Source organism: Agelaius phoeniceus, chromosome 9 (assembly GCF_051311805.1).
Source record: "Agelaius phoeniceus isolate bAgePho1 chromosome 9, bAgePho1.hap1, whole genome shotgun sequence".
NCBI classification, from domain to species: Eukaryota; Metazoa; Chordata; class Aves; order Passeriformes; family Icteridae; genus Agelaius; species Agelaius phoeniceus.
The window spans coordinates 15,067,871-15,089,013 of NC_135273.1; the positions used below are offsets into that span (position 1 = coordinate 15,067,871).

The 21,143-nt window shown below is 35.0% G+C and overlaps 1 protein-coding gene across 4 annotated transcripts in view; it reads right to left on the bottom strand.

The window, feature by feature from the left end:
* Positions 1–10,386: 10,386 nt before the first annotated feature.
* LOC129123259 (heparan sulfate glucosamine 3-O-sulfotransferase 1-like) overlaps positions 10,387–21,143 on the bottom strand; it is a 43,932-nt gene continuing 33,175 nt past the window's right edge. For all 4 annotated transcript variants that reach the window (XM_077183033.1, XM_077183032.1, XM_077183031.1 and 1 more), the window contains exons 2-3: positions 11,734–14,097; positions 10,387–10,688 (exon numbers count right to left, since the gene is read on the bottom strand). In XM_077183033.1, coding sequence (XP_077039148.1) covers positions 13,049–13,978 — 930 coding nt within the window. In that variant the 5' untranslated portion in view covers positions 13,979–14,097 and the 3' untranslated portion in view covers positions 10,387–10,688; positions 11,734–13,048. The remainder of the gene's footprint in view (positions 10,689–11,733; positions 14,098–21,143) is intronic.

Sequence of the window (21,143 nt, forward strand, 5' to 3'; positions counted from 1 at the left end):
ATTACCATCCTTGAACAACAGTGAACCTATGCAAAGGTATCACTGGGCTGTGTTACTGCAAAGGATGAAAAAGTCCTACAATATGCCAGCTTGTGGCCACAAGTGCTTTACAACCAGTGCAGCAGCAGTTTTCAACGGTTCTATTGTATCATTATATGGTTGACATACTGCTAGCAGCAGATGACTCTTTTGTATTGCAAAACTGTTTTGCCTTTTTGGGTCTTTCCCTTGACAAATTTGGTCTTTGTATTGCAGCAGACAAAGTTCAAACTGTCCCGCCTTGGAAATACCTGGGGTTTCTATCATTTGAACAGAAAATTTTTCGTCAGTCCATTGTGCTGCTGACCTCTATTAAAAAAGTACATGATTTGCAAAAATTATTAGGAACTACTAATTGGCTCAGACCTATCCTTGGTATCCCCACTGAGGAATTGTCACCCTTATTTAATTTACTTAAGGGAGACGCAGATTTACCATCTCCTTGTGAACTCAGTCCAGAATCCCGTGAAGCATTGCAAATTGTGAAAGATAAAATTCAGACATCCTTTGTATCCAAATAACAAGCAGAGTTACCACTGAGACTTTTTGTTATCATAGCTGAATTCCAACCATATGCATTAATAGCACAGTGATGTGATGATAACAATTGTGGATGCTAGAGTGGGTATTTTTACCTCACACATTTTCAAAAACAGCAACCACATTACTTGATGTGATTGTTAGACTTGTTTCCAGAGGACAAAAATTATACCAAACCCTACATGTTTTTTTTTTTCCTTCTTATATCCACATTCCTTTGCCTGCAGATGCTTTTCAGGATATGTTCCAGGAATCATTATCTTTACAGGCTGCCATGACAGACTTTTTTTGGGAAACATTGTTAATTCTTTGCCAAAAAGTAAAGTTTTGCAATGTTTAAAAGATCTTTCTCTACAGCCACATTTTCTAATGTTGTCACAGCCCCTGCCTGGAGGAAAGACAGTCTTTGATGGCTCTGGGAAAACTCAGAAAGCAGTTGTTGCCTGGAAAAATTCCACAGGGGATTGGGAAAACTCTTGTGATTTTTCAGCCAGGGTTGACAGAGCTAAGAGCTGTTTTAAAATAAGCCTTTCAACTTAATATCAGATTCCTTGTAAGTTGGTATTTTAAACCATGTTGAACATTCTTTCCAAAGCGAGTGGACAACAAGAATTTTTACACTGTTATCTACTCTGTATGATTATGTCCAATGCCATCTCAGTGTTTTTATGTTATGCATCTTAGGTCTCACTCATCTTTGCCTGGACCTGGGATAATGGCAACAGTTCCAAGTCAAATTACAGAGGCAAAGTTGTAGCATGAGTTCTATAATTAGAATGCAAAAGCTTTGAGTAAACAATTTAATCCTACTTTTTCTCAAAAAACAGACAAACGGTTCATTCTCTGATTGTGCACACTTAACACCTTTACTTACCAGACTAGGTACAAATCCAAGAGGATTATGAGTCAATAAAGTCTGAAAGGTGGGTGTTACACACGTTTCTTCTTTTGATACCTTAAAATACATGCATGTGTCAGTTGACACATATTCCAAATTTTTTATTGCCTCTGCTCATAAAGGGGAAAAGGGGAGAGATGTCATTAAGCACATGCTGTGCATGCTGTGAGCTATTGCTGCCTTAGGAGTTCCTGAGGTAGTGAAAACTGATAATGGTTCAGCATATGTCTCACAATCAATGAAAACCTTCTTTCATTCTTGGGGTACATGTCACTTAACTGGCATACCTCATTCCTCAAGAGGTCAAACTGTGGTGGAATGCACACATGCCCTTTAAAAGAATATGCTCCTTAAACAAAAAACAGGGAATCCCCTTGGTGTAGCACCTCAGGAAAAATTGACAAAACAACATTTGTTTTAAATTTTTAAAATATTTCCAGATTTGTTAACAAAACAGCTAGTGAAAGAAGGTTTTCCCATAATGCTTTAACAGATTTTCAACCACCTGTCTATTACAATGATTAGCAGAGTGGACAATGGCTAGGCCTTCTGCCTTTGTTAACATGGAGGCATGGATATGGCTGTGTTTCCCTATCAACAGGACCTTACTGGTTATCTGCAAAGAGCATCAAACCCACTGCAGAAGGAATGATAGCTTAAAGGCATCACAATTTTAGTTTGGTAATCAGTTACAATGGGTTTAGGCACAACATATGTGCCTTTTTTGTCATCCTCAGTGGTTTCTTGAGAATTGTGAATAAAACATGGGTCCCACAACCAAAGACCAATGTTTGACTCACATTGGCCAAAGCAATTAATCAATCTATGCTTTGAAATGGATCACTAGGGGTGGTCATGTATATACAAACATGTCTGGTTGGCATTCCTTTAATGAAGGATGAATGGAACAAGTTGTGCAATCAGAGAGTTACATGTGATTGTACAGCTCCAGGTAAGCATAGGTTGTCATGTTGGTGTTTGGGAATATGGCAATGTAATGCTGGCCAGTCTGTGGGATGGTGTCTGGGCAATGAGAAAAGTAAGTAACTTTCCTGCTCTCTCACTACAGCCTCAAGAACTGGATGTACTAGGCTCTATAAAACTCCTGTATGTTTTTATCTTAATTATGCTAACAATCCAAGCACAGAGAGCACAGGAGTTGATATAAGTGGCAGTGGCATTTGCCATTATGCCTCTGCTGGTGCAATCTTACTACTCCCTCACAAGTCACATCAGGGACCAATGCAATAAGCCTGCCTGTAACATATTGTTAATATATGGCAACAGAGCAGTGCACGGCATTCCAGGTAAAGCAGTGGCAGGTCCATGTACTTTTGGCCATTTAACCATGTTTCATCCAAGTCTCGAAGCACTAACTAATTGGACACTATGACATAGGTGAAATAAAAATGATACTAAATCATTTGGCCCTTCTTAACTCTGAGGTTGAATTCTGGAATCCTGCAAAGAGAGTTTTTAGTTCTTTAATTGCCTTTGTTGATACTGCATATGCCTTGAGCATAATTAATAAACTAGCCTGTTGGCTTGTGAAGGAAAGTAATGCTTTTTTAACAGGATCATTAACAGATGCTAACTCTGTACATCATGCAACACTGAAAAATAGAGCAACAATAGACTTTTTTTGGCCCACGGACACGATGTGAAGACTTTGATGGAATGTCCTGCATGACCCTGAGTGACCACTCTGAATCCATTCACAAAAGCATCGGGAACTGAAGAAACTGTCTGGAGAACTGCAACAAAACCTGGGACTGGATGCTTTCAGCCTGTTCTCCTAGTTGGGAAGTTTCAATTTTGGGCCTTGGGTTAAACACATAGTTGGTTTAGCTATAATGGGACTTAACTGCACTTTTGATGATTATGTTATGTTTGCCATGTGTCTTTTCTTGTATTCAACAGCTTATCAATCAGAACATAAAGCAGGTAATGCTTATGCAGACACACACTGTATTCACTTTGCAATCCTTAGTAAATAAAAGGCGGGGAGGTGTGGGGCAAGAAAACAAAGAACACTTAGGAAAAAGAGAACAAAGTCTGCTTGGGTAAGAGCAAGGACTATTCACTCAAGGCAGGAGAGATGTAACAAAGTTTCTATAAGGTATAAGGTAGCAGAACCAGTAGTTTGCAGAAAAAATTCTTATACGAGCACTTGTTTTAAGGAAAAAAAGCTATGTGGATATTAGGAGCTTAATAACTTACATTATTGGTTAGCAGGTGCATGAACAGTTATACTATTGGCTATCCAGGAGTGTGTTGCTCTAATCTGATAGTGAAAATATTAAAAGCTATGTACACTTTTACTAAATGTTTTCTAGTTATACCACAGGTGGGGACCATGCATCAATCATATGTCACACCCACATCCAGTGAAATTCTGACAGGTTTACTTAACTTGAGCAGAATATAACTGTACCTACTCCTACTGAAGACACAGGTAGTGCAAATAAAAGATCAGAATACAGACACATCTAAATAAAGGGTCCAGATCTGCAACTTCAGCTCAGGTGTTGTGTCTGTAACAGGTTTTTTTTCTGGCCAAAGACACAGAATTAGGCTCCCATTTATTTTGTTTATTTTGATCTTCCTACCAATAAGGTAATGGAAAAGTTAAAACATTTATTCAGACTTTTCTATTGCTCTTACTTTTGACATTGTTTTATACTATATATAAATTGGTTAGCTATAGTCTTATAAAATGTTTCAAGCAATACTTGTTTAAGGCAATAAAGTCTGACAGTTGTCCCTGCCCATCTTATTACCACTAAAAGAGCACTGCTGCTCTGTATTTCTTGATATTCGAAGATATCTAAATGACCACGAGTAAAGAAATAGTAACTGAACACAACTTTCAATCAACTGCAATAAAAAAATATTTTAGTAATTCAAATAAAACACTTTCTAAAGTAAAACAAAACTGTTTAAAATAATTTCTGTAATCATTAGCATTGAAATTACTATATTTATTTTAAGAACTGGTGGCTTAATCAGCATTGAAGGCATGTTGTGAAGTGTTAGAATATATTCTGTCATTTGGCTCAGCTTTAGGCAATTATACATGTAAATATAATTACTATGGTATTTTTTTTAAGCATATTAGTCTCAAGTTTGTGATGAATGAATCTGCAACATATTTTCTTAACACCTTTTTGAAGTGAATTAATCCAATATTAATTTATTTTAGATGTGCCAGAAGCATCATCCTATTAGTAATAAGTTGAAATAGACAGCAGGAAATGCAGGTCCCTTCCTAGCATTGCCAGAATGTATCTCTGTGTGTATCCAGCAATCTGGGTGATATGTTGACAGAATGAGGCCAGCGATGCAAATAAAGGAATTCTTCCCCCTCCTCTCCTTGCAGTTTATTGCTTGTCATTGACTAACTCACTGACTAGAATTTCTACAGAAAAATCAAACTAGTCGAGAAGCAGCTTCTATATTAGCATGACTATCAAGTGTTTAATTTGTGTATTAGGTGATAAGAGTATTTATGCTTCCAAAATTGCAGCTATTTAATTTGGTTTATCAGCTGCCTAAGACTGAAGTAGGATTCTCCAGGTATATAAATTTCAGGCTGGATTCTTAACACAAATTAGAGTAGTTTCACTGCAGTTGCTCTAGCAGACTGTCATCAGTGTCACTTTACATTAGTGGAACACATGAATCCAAATGCTTCTGTTAAATACCAAATAAATACAACTTTTTTTGAAATGGAAGGTGATTTTTTTAAACTATCCTCCCAAAATATCTCAAATTATGCATGCTAGATGTGTTAGGATTTCTTATTTTGTCTTAATCACTTGCAATTTTTTAATCTGATTCCCTGACATACTAACAGCGGAGACACAACATATATTTATTTTTGCAAACCATAGGGTATATGTCTCAGCAATTACTGTTTTCAGATCAGAAAAGCTCAATTTAAGATCAAAACTATTTATTCCATAAAAAAGAAAAGCCAGAATTCATTAATAAATGAAAAAACGCCCCAACAAAAACAACAAAATCAAACACAGAATTTATAGATAGAGAAATTCAAAGATAGTGGATGACTGGAAGGAAAGCTGCATTTATGTGAAATAAATATTCTGGGCTTTAGCATTAAAGTGAGGTAACATAATCCTGTTCCTTTTGATCATAATACACAGATAATCAGGATAGGGAGTCATACAAGCATATACAACTGTATCCAATTCTTATTTGATAAAAAGGAATTGTGGACAAAGGACTCAAAGAAGACAGATAACAAGCTTCTGCATTTTCTGGCTTGTTGTATCCAGTAGATACAGAAAGCCAGATTAGTATATTTTATTCATATTTACTTGAGTAGCTTTATTTATCTAGCATAGTTACCATCTGTGAAAACAAGTGCTTTGCACAAAAATAATAGAGAACCTAGTTTAAAAAAAAAAAAAGTGGCTTCCAAATTTAGTTTGCTGTTACCAATGAAATACATACTGCAATTTGGCAAAAATCTGTCTTGTGGGTGATTTGAGGGGTAAAAAGGCACCTGATCACTCATTTCCACACAGGTACTCTACCAACCAGAAAAAGATTTTTCTCAGATTGAAGCCTGAACCTCTGTTTGATGGGAGGGGGAAACCACTCTTCCCAAGCTCTCAAAAACTGTTGCAAGCAGACATTTGACTGATGGAGCAGCCCTGCTTTCTCCAGTCTGGGGCACACAGCTCAGTATGATTCAGCAGGTGTCCCTTTTAAGTGACCAGAGTTATATTTTATAGGCCATTTTTCTCACTCATCTGGAAGTGTAAGGCTTGGCTGTCATCATGCCTAATCTTTGTATATTTAATTCAAGTGATGCATATTTTGAACTGCACCCATATAAAATTGAAATCAGCTGGCAAAAAAAGGTATTTCCTATGAAAACATATTTTCAAGGGAGAGATGAGAGGGGCAGTGTGAGGCATAAAAGAACTAAACGAGAAGTTGATGGTGTTGCAAAGCTGCTGAAGATGTAATAAATTTTGAAAGGTAATACCTTATTTAGGACACTGAAACCAAAGTATTTTTGAATTCTTGGATGCATTTGAATTTTAAAATTCCACATTTTTTATTAAAAAGTGTAGAGGAGAATTTTACACTCACACGCACACACACAATTAAAAGAAACTAAAACATAGAGAAAGTTTGTTTTTTAAAAGTATGAAAAGCAGTTTGCTTGAACTGTGGTCTGGTGTGCTTCCTGTGCACAAGTGGGCCCTATGTATATGATCCACCTGCTGTTTTTTCTCCAGCTAATCTGTACATGTGTTTTATTAATTATGTCATATGTACTCTTGACAAAGAATTTCAAACACATAAACACCTGTTGTCTGGCAAACACATAGTTAATATGACAAAAAGTTACAGATAACTCATATATAATTGTTACCTCTGGCTTGGTATGCCTTCAGCAGCATCACTTTAGTGCCCAGCTGTAGCTTGTGCCTGTTTTTGTTTTAGACTCAGGGTATTTTGTAAGCTGTGTATGATGCATGTGTAACTACAGCATATGCTGTTTATGAGCCCTTCATCTTTCTTCACTTGAGGCAGCACTGCCCCCCCACAGTTTGCAGAGTTCCATCTGCATCACTTGTCTTGAATTGTAGATTTGTATCATGGCAGAGTATAGAAAAGGTATCCTCAATCTTCTCATGACAGCTGCACAGCATTTTTCTAGGCTGGCAGTCATTGTCAAATCAACAACAAACCTGCTGCATTTAGTGCTGCTGATTCTCCATAAGGCATTTCCAAGGCATTTTAAAATGCCCAACATTTAGTGAGGACAGTTATTACTTCCCAACCAATTTAACAGGGTATCACTGCAGAATTTCACCAAGGATAGGCATAATATACTCAACCTGTCCTACAGCACTGTAGGACTCTGATAAGGTGAAATACAGTGTTTTGAAAGTGTATATTCATGTATATTCCTAATAGCCTAATGAGCACAAAATTCATTCAGACATGCAGAAGAGCTAGCTAAATCCCTGAAACAGCATCCTAGTCCTGTGCATTGTTTTACCAGGCCAATCATAGTTTTCATTTCTAACTGTGCCATATTGGGTTGACAAATATTTCACAGAAGGCCTTCAGCTCTGGTTTTATCTTGTTCTAGTTGCCCTTATTTTTTCCTATTGCAAGTTTGATTGGTACATCCCTAACAAAGTTTATGATGGATCAAAAAGAAAACCTTATCCAGTTTGAGTAGCAAAGGGAATGGCTCCTTAATTACCTGGAATTAAAGGGAATGGCTTCCCTTTAATTACTGCCACTTGATTTAAATCTGAAAGGCAGTGCTTTAGAGTGACAATGTGTTTAGTCTAACATTCATCAAAATAAGAAAAATTTGAATATAGTTGTATTATGTAATGAAGAGACAGGAAATACTGAGACTGTTAAGCTATTATCTGTCCCTATTTAGAAGTGGTTTTTACTGAGAACTGTAGCAAATTGAAGTAATATTAATTCTGGCATAACTTGCTACTCTTATTGCAGGGTGACTCAAGCCACCTTTTTATCTCAGAGGAAACAATATAATACTAGAGAAATAGCCTTTGAGAGAAAAACTGTACCCCTGGTTTAGAGTTTACATGAAGGTATTTTTTTAAACACTTTACTGAGACGTTTTTGTTATGGCACTGAAAGAATATACAATGTGGAAGTATAAAACTATATTGAATCAGAAAATAGACCTCACATTACTTGTTACCTGGGCTAATATGGGAGAGTCTGCATTTTTCATCACATCTATTTTCACAGAAAACTATTATTTTTATCACTCTGTTTTAATCTATTGTATTTCCTCTAAGTAGCAGATTCACCTTCAGGGACTGATTTATACATTGCAGTTCTGTTAGTGTCTTGGTTTCCAAAATGTTTTCAGGAATTGTGGTAAGCTCATGTCACTGTTAATTAACCTTAAAGGGAAGACAATACAACTCCCCTGTAATCACAGAATGATACTACACAGTCTTTTTAGCCACCACTGGTTCTAACTTTTAAATTAGTTTTAGAAAATAGCAAAACAATTTATAAAGTCACATTGAAACTTGGAATAATCAAAGTGGAAACTATTTGGCCAGTAACTAAATATTGTTCATTAACTGCTGGCAATGATTAATATTCTAGGCAAATTATTACTGATTCTATTTCCAGTGTGTCTACATACTTATGACAAAATTCAAGCTTTTGAAAGCAATTAGGACCAAATCCACAAGTGAAGAAAATAATAATCTACAATAATATAATACTTTAATAATTTAAATATTCCTTTCTCATAAGGGAAAAGTTATTGTGCAATTCATATTATGAATCAAAGTTTTGTGGGGTAAGTCCCTCTTTTTCTTTTTTAATTTTTTCAGTTAAACTGGGTAAGTAAACTGATAAATCATGTTTTTTGTTTTGACCACATAGATTAAACAAGAAATTATAGGGATTATAAAAATACTTTTTTTTTTTCCAACTCACAAAACCATCTGAATTGACAAAGGCAATAAGAAGTCAAATTTGATAGAAACAATTTAATTTTAAAATTTCTTTTTGATGTGCACAAAGACAGAAAACTCCTTAAGTGGATAAGCTTCCCTACAGTAGTCACTCTGATTGGTCTCCAATAGATAATCTTTCTAGGAGTATCAGTTTTGTATCAAGAGGATAATAAAGGAGCTGATGTGGAGCAGCATACAATGATGTGTGTGCCCTCTGTAAAGTCCTCCAGAATAAGAAAATGTCTCTGCTTTAACAGGAATCCTTTAAGAGAGACTCCAAATGTGAGTCTTTCAAGGCTAAGTTGTGAAAGACCAGAAGCCAGGCTCCAAGGATTCTGAGCACCTGGATACAGGGGATACAATGCAAAAATGCAACCCTTTTCCTGGAAAAAGAATGGGTTAGAGGGAAATGGAGGAACTTCCTAATTTCTTCCTCATTAGTTAAGTACTAAGAGTTTGGGGGGGCAAAATCCTAGTTTTAAGTTTCCCAGTAATTTCCTTTATGTACTATAGATAACATATATAGTCCAAAATAAAAAAAAAAGAGGTAATATTAGACTCATCTAGACATTAAGTGTGTGCAGTTTATTGTGGCTAAACTGATCCTGTTACAGCTGCTTGATATGGTTAATTCTCCGTAATATTAGATCAATGAAACTGTAACTATGGCATTTTTACTAAAAAAGGAAAGTAACAATATTTAAAGTGAAAACTTAGTATTTCTGGAATGCAACAGAACATCAAAAACTGGTCAAACCATCATAAATTCTGCAGTAGTCTTGCACATGTAATTATATCATCTGTTCCAGATGCTCCCAAAGACCTTTGACAAACTGCATGATTTCTTCAAGTGACCTCCCCACATGAAATTTACTTTTGCAAACAACACTTGAGTATCAGATAATGAGATGATAATTTCTTTTAGAGAAAAGGAACATCGAGTTTACTATCAATTGTGTAAATTCATGAGATATATGTAATTTCTTAAATTGTGAACTGTCTTGTTAATAACATCTGCATACTGATTGTAAGCCTTCTGGTCTTCCCAAAAAATGGACTACTTTTGAATTCCAAGTTTCAAAACCAGTTCTTTTTATTTTACTATTACTCAAGTATGGCTCAGTGGATTGTATATTAAATTGATCTGATTACCTTCCTAAGCATGAGGGGAAGGAGGGTTTTCTTAAAGACTGTAAGAATGGAAAAGGTCAGGACAACATGAAAGAGTATTTTTCAGACCACAGATGAGAAACTGATTGAAAGTTTGCAATGTAAAAATGCAGTCTTACCTCTGTTTTGCAGAGGTTGAGGTGCATGTTTTTTGACCATTTACTAAAACAAAATTTCTGGTGAGAATCTTGGTTTACATAAAACCACACCAAACCAAACCAACCCCTCATCCAGATTATATTCATATATTTATTAATACTTTATATACTTATTATATTGGTTAACTCTAAAATAATATTAAATTCATTCCATCAACTCTGTTCTTCCCCAAAATGCTGAACAGGAATGAGGAGTGATAACAAATCAAACAGATATATGCATCACTAATCCATACAGCTCAGCTCTCCTTGAAATGTAAATTCCAGAAAGGGACTTGCATTTTCAAAGATGCATGCAGCTTCTGCTAACTGGTGCTCCTGCATTCAACTCATTTAAAGATTAGCTGTAAACTTCAGAGAAGAAAGACTTGATGCCTGCAAGCATAAATATAGAAAGACATTAGAATTTTCTCCCTTCCTTTTTCTTGGGAGACTATGAAATTTAATGTGGCATATAGACGTATGAGTTTTTCAATTACTAGCATCTACCCGAAACTTTTATTAAAGTATACATTGTTTTCAAATTTTCTTCTGTAAGTAAAAAATTTAAAAACTCAAAATAAATTTTCAGAATGTATAAGAAACAGAAAGTAATAATTTTTGCCCAATATGAGCTGCATTTATGTTGCTCCCTTTGATAATGTATTTCTGAAATTGGAAGGAGTTTTGTTTATTACTGACATTGCATTGGTCGGAAAGAACCATCCATGCTAGACAATATTGGGAATATGGATTTGGGTGTTCTCTTATCAGACTAAAGTGCTGTGTCCACAAAATAGAAAGAACCATTCTGATATGGAATCACACTGTAAATTCAGAGTTCAGAAATTTTTTGGTCTAGCTTTTTACTTGACAAAAGACAAAGAGCACACTGTTAGACTGCACAACTGTATTCATTACAGTTTGCCTATGCAATGTCCTTGTAGAGATGGTAGAAGACCAGCATAAACATTCTGTTCCTTGACTAATTTGAAACAAAAAGTTTTGTATTTCCACAGATTCTTATTTGACATTGTATTTCTTAGTGCCTCCATCTGATGAATATTAATGATTAAGAAGCCACAATCTCAGAAAAGTGGAAGAAGTAAAAGACAATTTGCACCATCTGTAGAAATCAGGGATGTAATAAATATACTTCAGAAAGGTAATTTCAGAGATTAATTACATGTTAATGAAAATAATTTGCTCTCATACATACAGCATATTTTCTCTCATACATACATATACAAGCAGTAGAACAGCTAAAGAATAAGATTCATTATATTCTTTTTAACATTTTACATTTGTTGAGAGAATATTTGGTGAAAGATATTTCTACATAGAGTCTGATTCTATCCAGCTTCAGAAGAATACTGCTACCTGCCTAAGTATCCCACTCATAAAGTATTAAAAGCCTAAAAATCAGCCCTGCAATACATACCTCTTAGCCTGGAAAATGGAAGAATCCCATGGTAGGAACTCCTTTAGGCTGAGCAGTGACTTAGGTAGAAGGACAGAGATGCAGGATCTTCATTGGGTTTGATGCTCAGAGTTGATTTTCTTCTTTGGTATTTATGTGTAACAAATTGTTTACATGAAAAAGCAGAAAAATCAGCACAATACTGTTAAAAAATATTGAAAATAAAATCCTGATGCAGGGCTAGAAATGGTTGTGGTTCTTACATATAACCTGAGTATGTGTGAACACTGTCTGAGATATGCAACACAAGAGGTTTTTTTAATATTGAGACTATCCCACAGTCTGCATCAGAAATGGCAAAAAAAAACCTACACCATGCTTCAGGGGGCAATCAAATAATTTTTTTTTTTTTTTAACAAGACCATTGTGCCAATAGAGGTATATAAACCAAAGTCAGGAGAACATTAGAATAATTAGTCAGAGAGTACAAACATAATTCATATGGTAGTACTAAGAGCCTTTCCCTTCAAGAGCAAAGTGATAAAATTTATGCAATCAAATATTTATACAGTCACTCGTTAATCGTTAGTATTTTTTTGGCATTGATTTTTATTTTAGTGTATAGAATATTAGTGTTCCTGGGATATTTCAATTTCTTTGCATTCAGAACCCTCACTTTAACCTTCTTCAAACAGTTTATATTTTTACTTTGGAGATTTTTGGAAAACACAAGATAATAAGAGTGTGGTTTAATACCCATGTTATACAGACAGGTAGCTTCTAGCTCACCTATTCAAAATTACAGGTGAAATAGATTCCTTCTATTATTAATTAAGTACTTCAGCATATTAAAGATTATGATTTATTTATTGGAGCTACTATGTATGCCCCTATTTTAACATACAATTTAAACTTATTTTATGAAAAATTCTATAAATCAACACCACTATTGTGTGGGATATAAAAAATACTAACAACAAAAAATACAGGACAGTTAGAATAATACTATTTCCAATATTTACATTTTTTACAGTTAGATGCATTTTTCCAAAACAGCAGAAATCTTGTAGAGATACACCTTTGCTAAGTTTGCTGAAGTTAATGTATTTGCATGTGAGACAAAGAAGATCAGAATATGACTCCCAGTAATCATACAAATACATAAAACTTATTTTTCCCAACATAAAGAGTACCCTTTCAATGAGTAACAGATGTGTTGTTCCAATGAAGCATATAACCAGTGTGTTAATTTCATGATACGAGTCTTTACAGTTTAGAAAGGTATGTCTGAAAGTGTGTCTCAGGGCCTTTTTAAGAAATATTGACCCCAAATGTATTAATGCCAGTCAAAGGAATGATTAACCATCCTGTAAAATTTTGCATTGTGCTCTCTGAAATAAGAATACAGTTGCTCTAAAACAGTGCTGTTAACAAGAGGATGGGGACGTCCTTTGGATTCATGTAAACATCTCTCCCTCCCATCACTTCTGATGCAGTAGAATCCCTTGGTTTGGTTAAAATAAAAATTAGAAGACATAATTCGGGATGGAAGATTTAGAAATCTTTCAACTTTTTGTAATTCAGGAAGAGGGTCCTTGATCAAAGTATTTCCATCCACTATGTGAATCTGATCCAAACTGAAATGCTTAAGCCACTTTTCCATATGGACATCATATAGACTTCTCTGAATAGCTTTGTATTTGGTATTAAGCACTCCATTCTTAATAACAATATCTTCAAAGAGCTGAACAGGCTTGTGGCTTTCTACTCTGTTGTAATACACTTGGGTATAGTCAGATATAACTCTCTCAGTGGGATCTCTTAGAATGAGCAGCAGTTTAATGGAGCTATTCATGTCATGAATTCTTCCTGGAGCCTGTGGTGAGGTAAAATAACCTGGTGTTTTCTCAATTGTAATTTGATTTCCATAAGAAAATGGCATCAGATTTCTATACCAGTCTATTCCTTTCACATAATTTTCATCCCAGTCAAAGAAGTGGACTTCTGTAGCTGCCACCACAATGTTAGGATGAATATCCAACATTTCCAGCAAAGCTCTGGTCCCTCCTTTACGAACTCCTATGATGATTGTCTGAGGTATTTGTCTGCTTGTGCCAGGAGGTCTCACCTGTGCTGAATAGTGCTCACTTTTATTGCTGAATAATCCCACTTGTGACTTCAGTGTTTCCATCAGTGCCCCATTCTCAACAGGAGCACCCCGAGCATGAGTCAGCAGAAGATAAGCTGACACGAGTAGGAAGGCCATGTGGAGAGGAATAATTATTTCAAGATAATGTTTTGCTCAATTAATGAAAGAATAGGTGAGTCCCCTCTTGAGATGGTTGGCAGAACCCGTGGTAAGCACACAGCAAGCTTCTGAAGCATCTGCAAAAGAAAATAAGACAAATCAGTGATTATAAACTCATCATCAAAAATTCAACTCACAATTCAATTCACAAAGCTAATCTGTGATCCCAATAAGAAATTAATAAGGAAATTATTTGTTTCCCCTGAGTTTATATCAGAAGGACAGAAAAGTCCCATGTGTTGGGGCTTTTTTCTCCTTACCATGAGTGACCACTGATGGTTACTAACCTTTTAACAACTTTTATTTCCTCTGAGCAGATTAGAATTGTTTACTTGATTTTAAATCCTGACTATTTGTTGCTTGCTTTGATTTTCCTAATTATCTTCCATATGTAGCACATAACTTCTCTTGTTATAAATACCGTACCCCATATGATAATAATTCCAAGGAATATTTGAATGTCAGCACCTTTCTTCAAATTCCCTGCTAGAATAATCTATTCTCATATAAATAACAGACCTGGATGATGGTGCCACCATCTGGGTTTTAGTGAGCTATGAATCATACAAAAATAATTCTGTTTACTTAGACACAAAAACCAAAACATAGATAGAGGCAAAGTTTTGAAATCTAAGCCCATTAGAGCAGAAAACTAACTCTGTCAAACAAAAGTAAAGTGGCTAAGTGGGATCAGTGTGGGAAAAATAAATGATGCAGGGTGGATGGATTGTCTGTAACTATCCAAGTGTTGTGCTGCACAGTCATATGCGTGTTGGAAAAGTCTGGGCAAAATCAGATCTTCAGATAATAATCTGCAGTTCCTCCAAAGCTCTATATAAGACATATCCAGATGCTTTCTGGTCACTGAGAGATTTGTGCAGGGAGGAAAGTCTGCTTGAGGCTGAACAGCTTCTTTTACTTAATCCACATTGCATATGGTCATTTTAAGATGTGGCGAATGTTAAATATCTTCAAAATTTGCAAAAAGTTCAGGCTTGCAGGTATGTGCATGTGCAGATGTAAGTGAGAGAAAACATCTATGTAACTGTGTTACTAACATTTGAAATCTCCTGGGTAACTTTTGTACATAATGTTTGAAACAGATTGCTTATGGATCTGCCATCACAACAACGGTCATAAAAAATTCAGATCAATGCAACACCTGCACTTGAACCACTGTGCTTGGATTGCCTGTTTTTAACTCTGAAAATCCTACAGGACAAATTCCCATTGAGAGGACTCTTGAGTTTCACTCCATTTCTGAGCAATTACATGATTTAAAGATTTGTGGGCTATATCTACATTCTTGTTTTGTTTTTAATGTAGCATGCAGAAAAAAGGGGTTTTTTTCCTACATTGAAGCAGCAGTCATTTAATAAACAATAAACATTTTTGGAATAATTTTGAATTATGGCTCATATATTAAGGTAGTCTCAGAAATGTTACAACCTTAGCTCTTTCTCCAGTGTCCACTGTCTCTTTCTTTTTCTGAACATATTGGTCAAAGTACTTCATCTCTTAGAGACAGCCTTAGAAAACACAGCTGATTCCCATTTGTCATGGCACTGAGGAGCATTCAGTATTTCTATTTAAAAATTGTTTCATTTGAGTCTTACTTTACAGGCTTAAAGACTTTAAATTTTTGATAATAACAGTCTAGGCAATGCAGCAGATTCATTAAATCTCTTTTCTAAATTTTATTGAAACCTTCTCCAGCTTCTTGGCTATCTAGGGAATGATTGTAGTCAGCCTCAAAGAGCACTACACTCCCAGTTATATAGCAAATATTAACCCTAAAATTGTCATTTAAAAAATAAACTATGACCTTTAGTGAAGAAATCTGCAGAGAACATTCCCTGTTACGTCTGAGCAAGACTTAAAGGGCAACTGCTTCTTCAAAGAGAGCACAGTTTCAATAGGAAGAGTGAGTATATGATTACTAAATATTGGAAAAGTCCAAGTACAAATTTACTTTGTAATGACAGAGTGGAATGCTGTTCTTTAGGAATTTGAACAGAGGTTTCATTTTAAAAATCACCATTTTTTCCACTAGGAACTTCACTCAGAAATTCTGTTTGAAGTTCCCAAGAAAAAAGAATGCAAGAATTTCTATGGCAGTCACAGGAAGGAAGAACAGGTATGTTTATACCAAAATCATTTATAGTTACTATTCCTTTGGATGGCAAGTTTGGGAAGTGGTAACCATGCTGTTCAGTGCTGCTGAGGGACTAAAATGGATTTTACAATAATGGCAGCTAATGCTGGTTTTGGAAAGATCCTTAGGATGCACAGCACGAAATGTGAAGCATTGCACCCCAGATGATTCCTGGAATGCCAGCTTTCAAAGAGGGACTCTGCTTTAAGAATTTCAAGCCAAATTTTTCACAATTCACAAGGTTCCTGAATAGTTCAATCTGAGGAAAGGCACAGCAATGCATAAGATGGTATCAGAAGTAGCAATATATGATACCATGGCATTTTTCCAGCCCTGTGATGCCAGCAGGCTGGGATTTGGGAGCAGGGGCCAAGGGAGCAGTTGATCATTCTTTTAACCTGAAATTAATTCTGAAATCCCGGTGTTAGTTTGCATTCTATTAATCTTCATTGTTAAATTAAAATTATTCCAGGAAGACTGAGGAATTGTTTTTATAAAAATCTTACAGGTTTTCTCAATTTACCACTTTCATGATAATACAGCATGTTATACATTATAAATGCACTTACACATCTACACATTAGATTACAAGTACTTTGAACTAAGGGAAGACCTGTCTGAATGTCTGCAAGCAAGGGATTACTTATAAATATCAAGGTGCAGACATACAGTTCATTATCTGATTTAAATTCTGGAACTATCCCATTTAGAAACAGTTTCATGAACTGATTCTAGACAGGTATTTTAGGCAATTTTACTTAACTTGAAAGAAAACTATTTTTAGATTTCTTGAGAATTAGTATTCTTGAGACTAACTAGGTTAACAGCTTAAATTGAAAAAAATAGAAAGGAAGAGGGAAAAAGCAGGAATTTCTCTGAAATAAACTAAAAGTAGAGTAAAAAAGAAAGACGTATTTCATATTGGGACTCTGCACTAGTATAGACAGGGATGTGCTCTTCCTAGATCTGGTGACAGGTGAAAAAATTCTCACATTCACTTTTTAATTTTGTTTAAATAATTCAAACACACTAACATTATTTCATCCCTAACTGAGTTTTCTTGTTTTGTACACCTAAGAATCAGGTACAAATACTGAAACCCAAAGAAGACTCTAAGCTGTATGAGAAAATCATACTTATCACTGAGGAAAGATTGGTCTTCCAAAATATTCTCAGGTTCACTTCTGATATGAGTGAGAGTCTGATTAATTTACCATCTGACATCAGCAGTTCTCTGTAAGACACATTCAGGCAGCAAGTAGCAGAAGGAATTCTGCATATTCTGTGGACTGAAGTATTGTTTGAAAAAATAATTAAACATAATTATTAACCATTTTAACCAGTTTTCAAATTATTTAGTTGTTTTAAAAATTTCTTAGAATTATTGCTAGCAAAAATCCTTACCCAGGAAATACTACAGAAAAAATCAAATTCAAAATGTGCTGTAAAATTGGTTCCTAAATAGATCAAAATTGCCTTTGGGAGCAATTCTATCACAACAACATTTCAGCTTTGGCCTAAGATATTTGATTGATTTCAGTGAAGCTCTAAGATTTTAGATCCTGTGGTTAGGTTATAATTGCTACATAAATGTAAAGGTTTTAAAGAAGATTTATCACATATAATTGGAATGTTATTAGAATAATTTTTGTGTTGCTTTTATGCCTTTATGCAATTACATTTTTAGAAGATATTGACTGCCTTTTATAATGAAAACAATATATTTTACATTGGTGCACTGCACCAATGAAGAATCTGAAAGTATTCTTGTAAAACTAACCCCATAACACATGATCAGAATTACAGTGTCTTACTACCATTTTTCCCTGTTATTTGGTAGTGTTGGTGCTGTTTAGTAACATAAGGAACATCAACAGATATGATACTTATTAAGCAGAAATGTAGTTCAGAAACAAATTTGTGCTGCAGAAAGGACTAATTAAGTAAATAGTACCTTGGGCTGCTGTTTCTTTTATTTTTTAAAACCTAGACTAGACTTGAGAAGCTGTTATGCTGGCTGAAAAATCATTTTAATATTACAGAACTGCACTAAACACCCTTAACTGCTGCACTGTACTCTGAAAAAACTTCCAAGTGTCTTATGATTTATCTTGCTTTGGGATAAAGTACAAAATCGTTGGGTAAACCTACATATATTATTACTAATTTATAACATTATTAGTTCCTAATAATACTTCCTGTATTACACTGCCTGTAATTCTTTTCATTGGAGAATTCTGCAGCGCTCTGTGTTAATGAACTGCCTGCAACTGATTAAGGCACCATTCCCACCTTACAGGAGATTGCAGCTGACCAATGGATAGATCAGGTTCAGGAGTGCAAATGCCTTGGAAAGTCAGGCTAATCTGATCTGCTCAAGGTCACATAGCAGGTTTATAGTCCAACCAAGAATAAAAACCCCAGGGCTTCTAATTCTCCTTCCAATTCCCTTTTCAATTCCGACTTCGTGCCATTCCGTAGCAGCCTCTCCCAACCCTTATGATAACTTATAGCTGGAATACATGCTGAACTGAAAAACAAAGAGGTTTCTCAATGTTTCAGCATAAAACTCAACTTTTTTTTTTTTTTAATAAAGCTGCTTCTTTCCACTTGCTCCTCACCAAAAAAAAAAAAAAAAAAAGAATCAAGTACTAACTACAAACTCAGGATTTTGTTGTTTCAAGGCTTTTGTGCAGAAATACTTCTGTTGGTGACTGAAAACTGCAGCAATGGGGAGTAGTCAGAGCAAATATAACAAAGCACTAATTTTTGTCTTGATTTTTAAAAATATAATGGGATTCAAAATAGGGTACAGCTTTTCCTGTTAATTCCTGTTAGATACGAACTTATCCTGACACAAAGATCAATCACTGAGAAGAGTACAATGCAAATATGTTAAGGCTTACTGGCACACAAATTTACTGGCACAATTGAACAGCTCAATTATATCTATTATATCTCTGTAATTAAGAACATCTTTAATGCTGACAATATAAAAAAGCAATTCCAGCCTAAATGTATTCACAACCAAAGGTCAGATAAGGTGAACAGCTTCAGAAATTTCTGGAAGGACAATCATAATGTGATGTCAGTTAGACCCATGTAAAGTATCCCTATACAGTCTGGGTTATGTAATAAATAATTCTCAACAACAAAAATATAATTCTAAAAGTTTTGGAATATCTGAAATTAGGCTGGTGGCTTTCCTTTAGTAAAACTAGAATTAGTTACATAGCATAAGAAATGCAAATCTGCACTCAGTATGGTTTATACATTTTTTAAAAACAGGCAAATGAATTATCCAGGGCATATAGGACACATTGCTTAAGAGAATCCAGTATCAATGTATTCAAATCCAATAACGTAATGACTAAGTCAATTAATTCTAAGCATTAAATATTAGAAATAATACTATCATCAAAAGTCCTCTTCAGAATACCTTAATTCTGATTATAATATAACTTATGAAATACTGGACATTTGAAAATATTTTGCACATGTCCAATGGTTGAACAGAAAAGTTTCCTTTTTTAATATTAATTGGAAGGAACGCAGTTCAGCTACTTCTATCCACACATATGAGACATGCCTAGGCAGAGTTCAGGGGACAATGAAAGCACATTTCTGAGTGTGAAAAACATAAAAAAATTTGGAAAAGTTTCCTGTGTAGAAACAATTGTGAGTCTTAATTTTATTACAAGCAGAGCAATTACTTTAGATCTATGTTAGAATGAGACCAATCAGGGCCAATTGAATAACTTTAGAGCTGTGCCCTGGAAATGAGATTTCATTCAGGAGAATCCCAACTTACCTATTCCATGAGACTAAAGACTATGTGGGAAAGGAGAGTTATCCCAGAGAGATAACCCATTTTATGGCATGAAAGTGCTCTGCTACACTTTTATGCTCTGCTCCAAAGCAAGAGTAAAGTAAGAGAGAGTAAAATACAACACTGAAGTTTTGTAACAGCTGCAAGTTCAGCTCAGTGATCTCTTCTCATACAAGGAGCAGAGGACAAAGTATGAAAAGGACCACAGGCCCAAAGCCAAATAAACATTGCAGCAGTTCATGTTGCTGATTAAGTCTTGTGGGCACCTAAGAATTTTGTTCACTTTCATTTTACTCAAACTATGGGTGTATTTTTGTTAGGGAGATGCACTAAAATTTCCTAAATGAGGTAGTACCTAAAAACCCATGAACCCACAGACTGTCGAGAAATGCTGCCTTGCTGTTGTAACACCTCATTGGGTAATGAAAAAGTTTAAAGGTTTCTCTTTAAGCATCAACATAAAATATATGTTAGCACAAAGAAAGACAAAGACATTAACATTTTAAAGTCCTAATCTCAGCAGAGAATTTATTTGTGTGAGGTTTTTCTAATGAGATTGCAGTTTTATAACAGCCAACAGTTACTACCTTACAGGAATAAAAACAAAAAAAAAGGAATAAAAAAGGAAATAGCTATTTTGTGAGTAATGGTAGGAGCTACAAAGTAACAGCAGTTGGCTGCAGGCTTCTACCAGGTACACAGATGATAATGGATAAAAAGGAAAGCTAAGAAATGTTAGCATGAACTATAAACACCATTAAATCATTGGCAGGTGATATTAGCAGATAGGAGTTTTGAAAGAAGTTTGCTTCCCTAAGGCTAGCATTACATTTCCTAATTCCTTTTCTGACTGCAAATATGTAGCAGAACAGTAATATTACAGTATAAACACACTAATAAATTTCTGAGCTAAATAAACCTTCTACAGCTGTAGTTTACACACTTATATTTTATGGTATCTTTGAAAAATATCATACTCAAACCTTCCACATAAAAGTCACCGAATTACAGTTTCATAAAGATCTTTAATATGCTTAGCACATAAAACCAGGTACATTCTAGGGATACTTGTAAATAGACATAAATAAAAATTCAATCCTATTAAGATGCAAAGAGTGGATAGTGATCAGATTAGCACA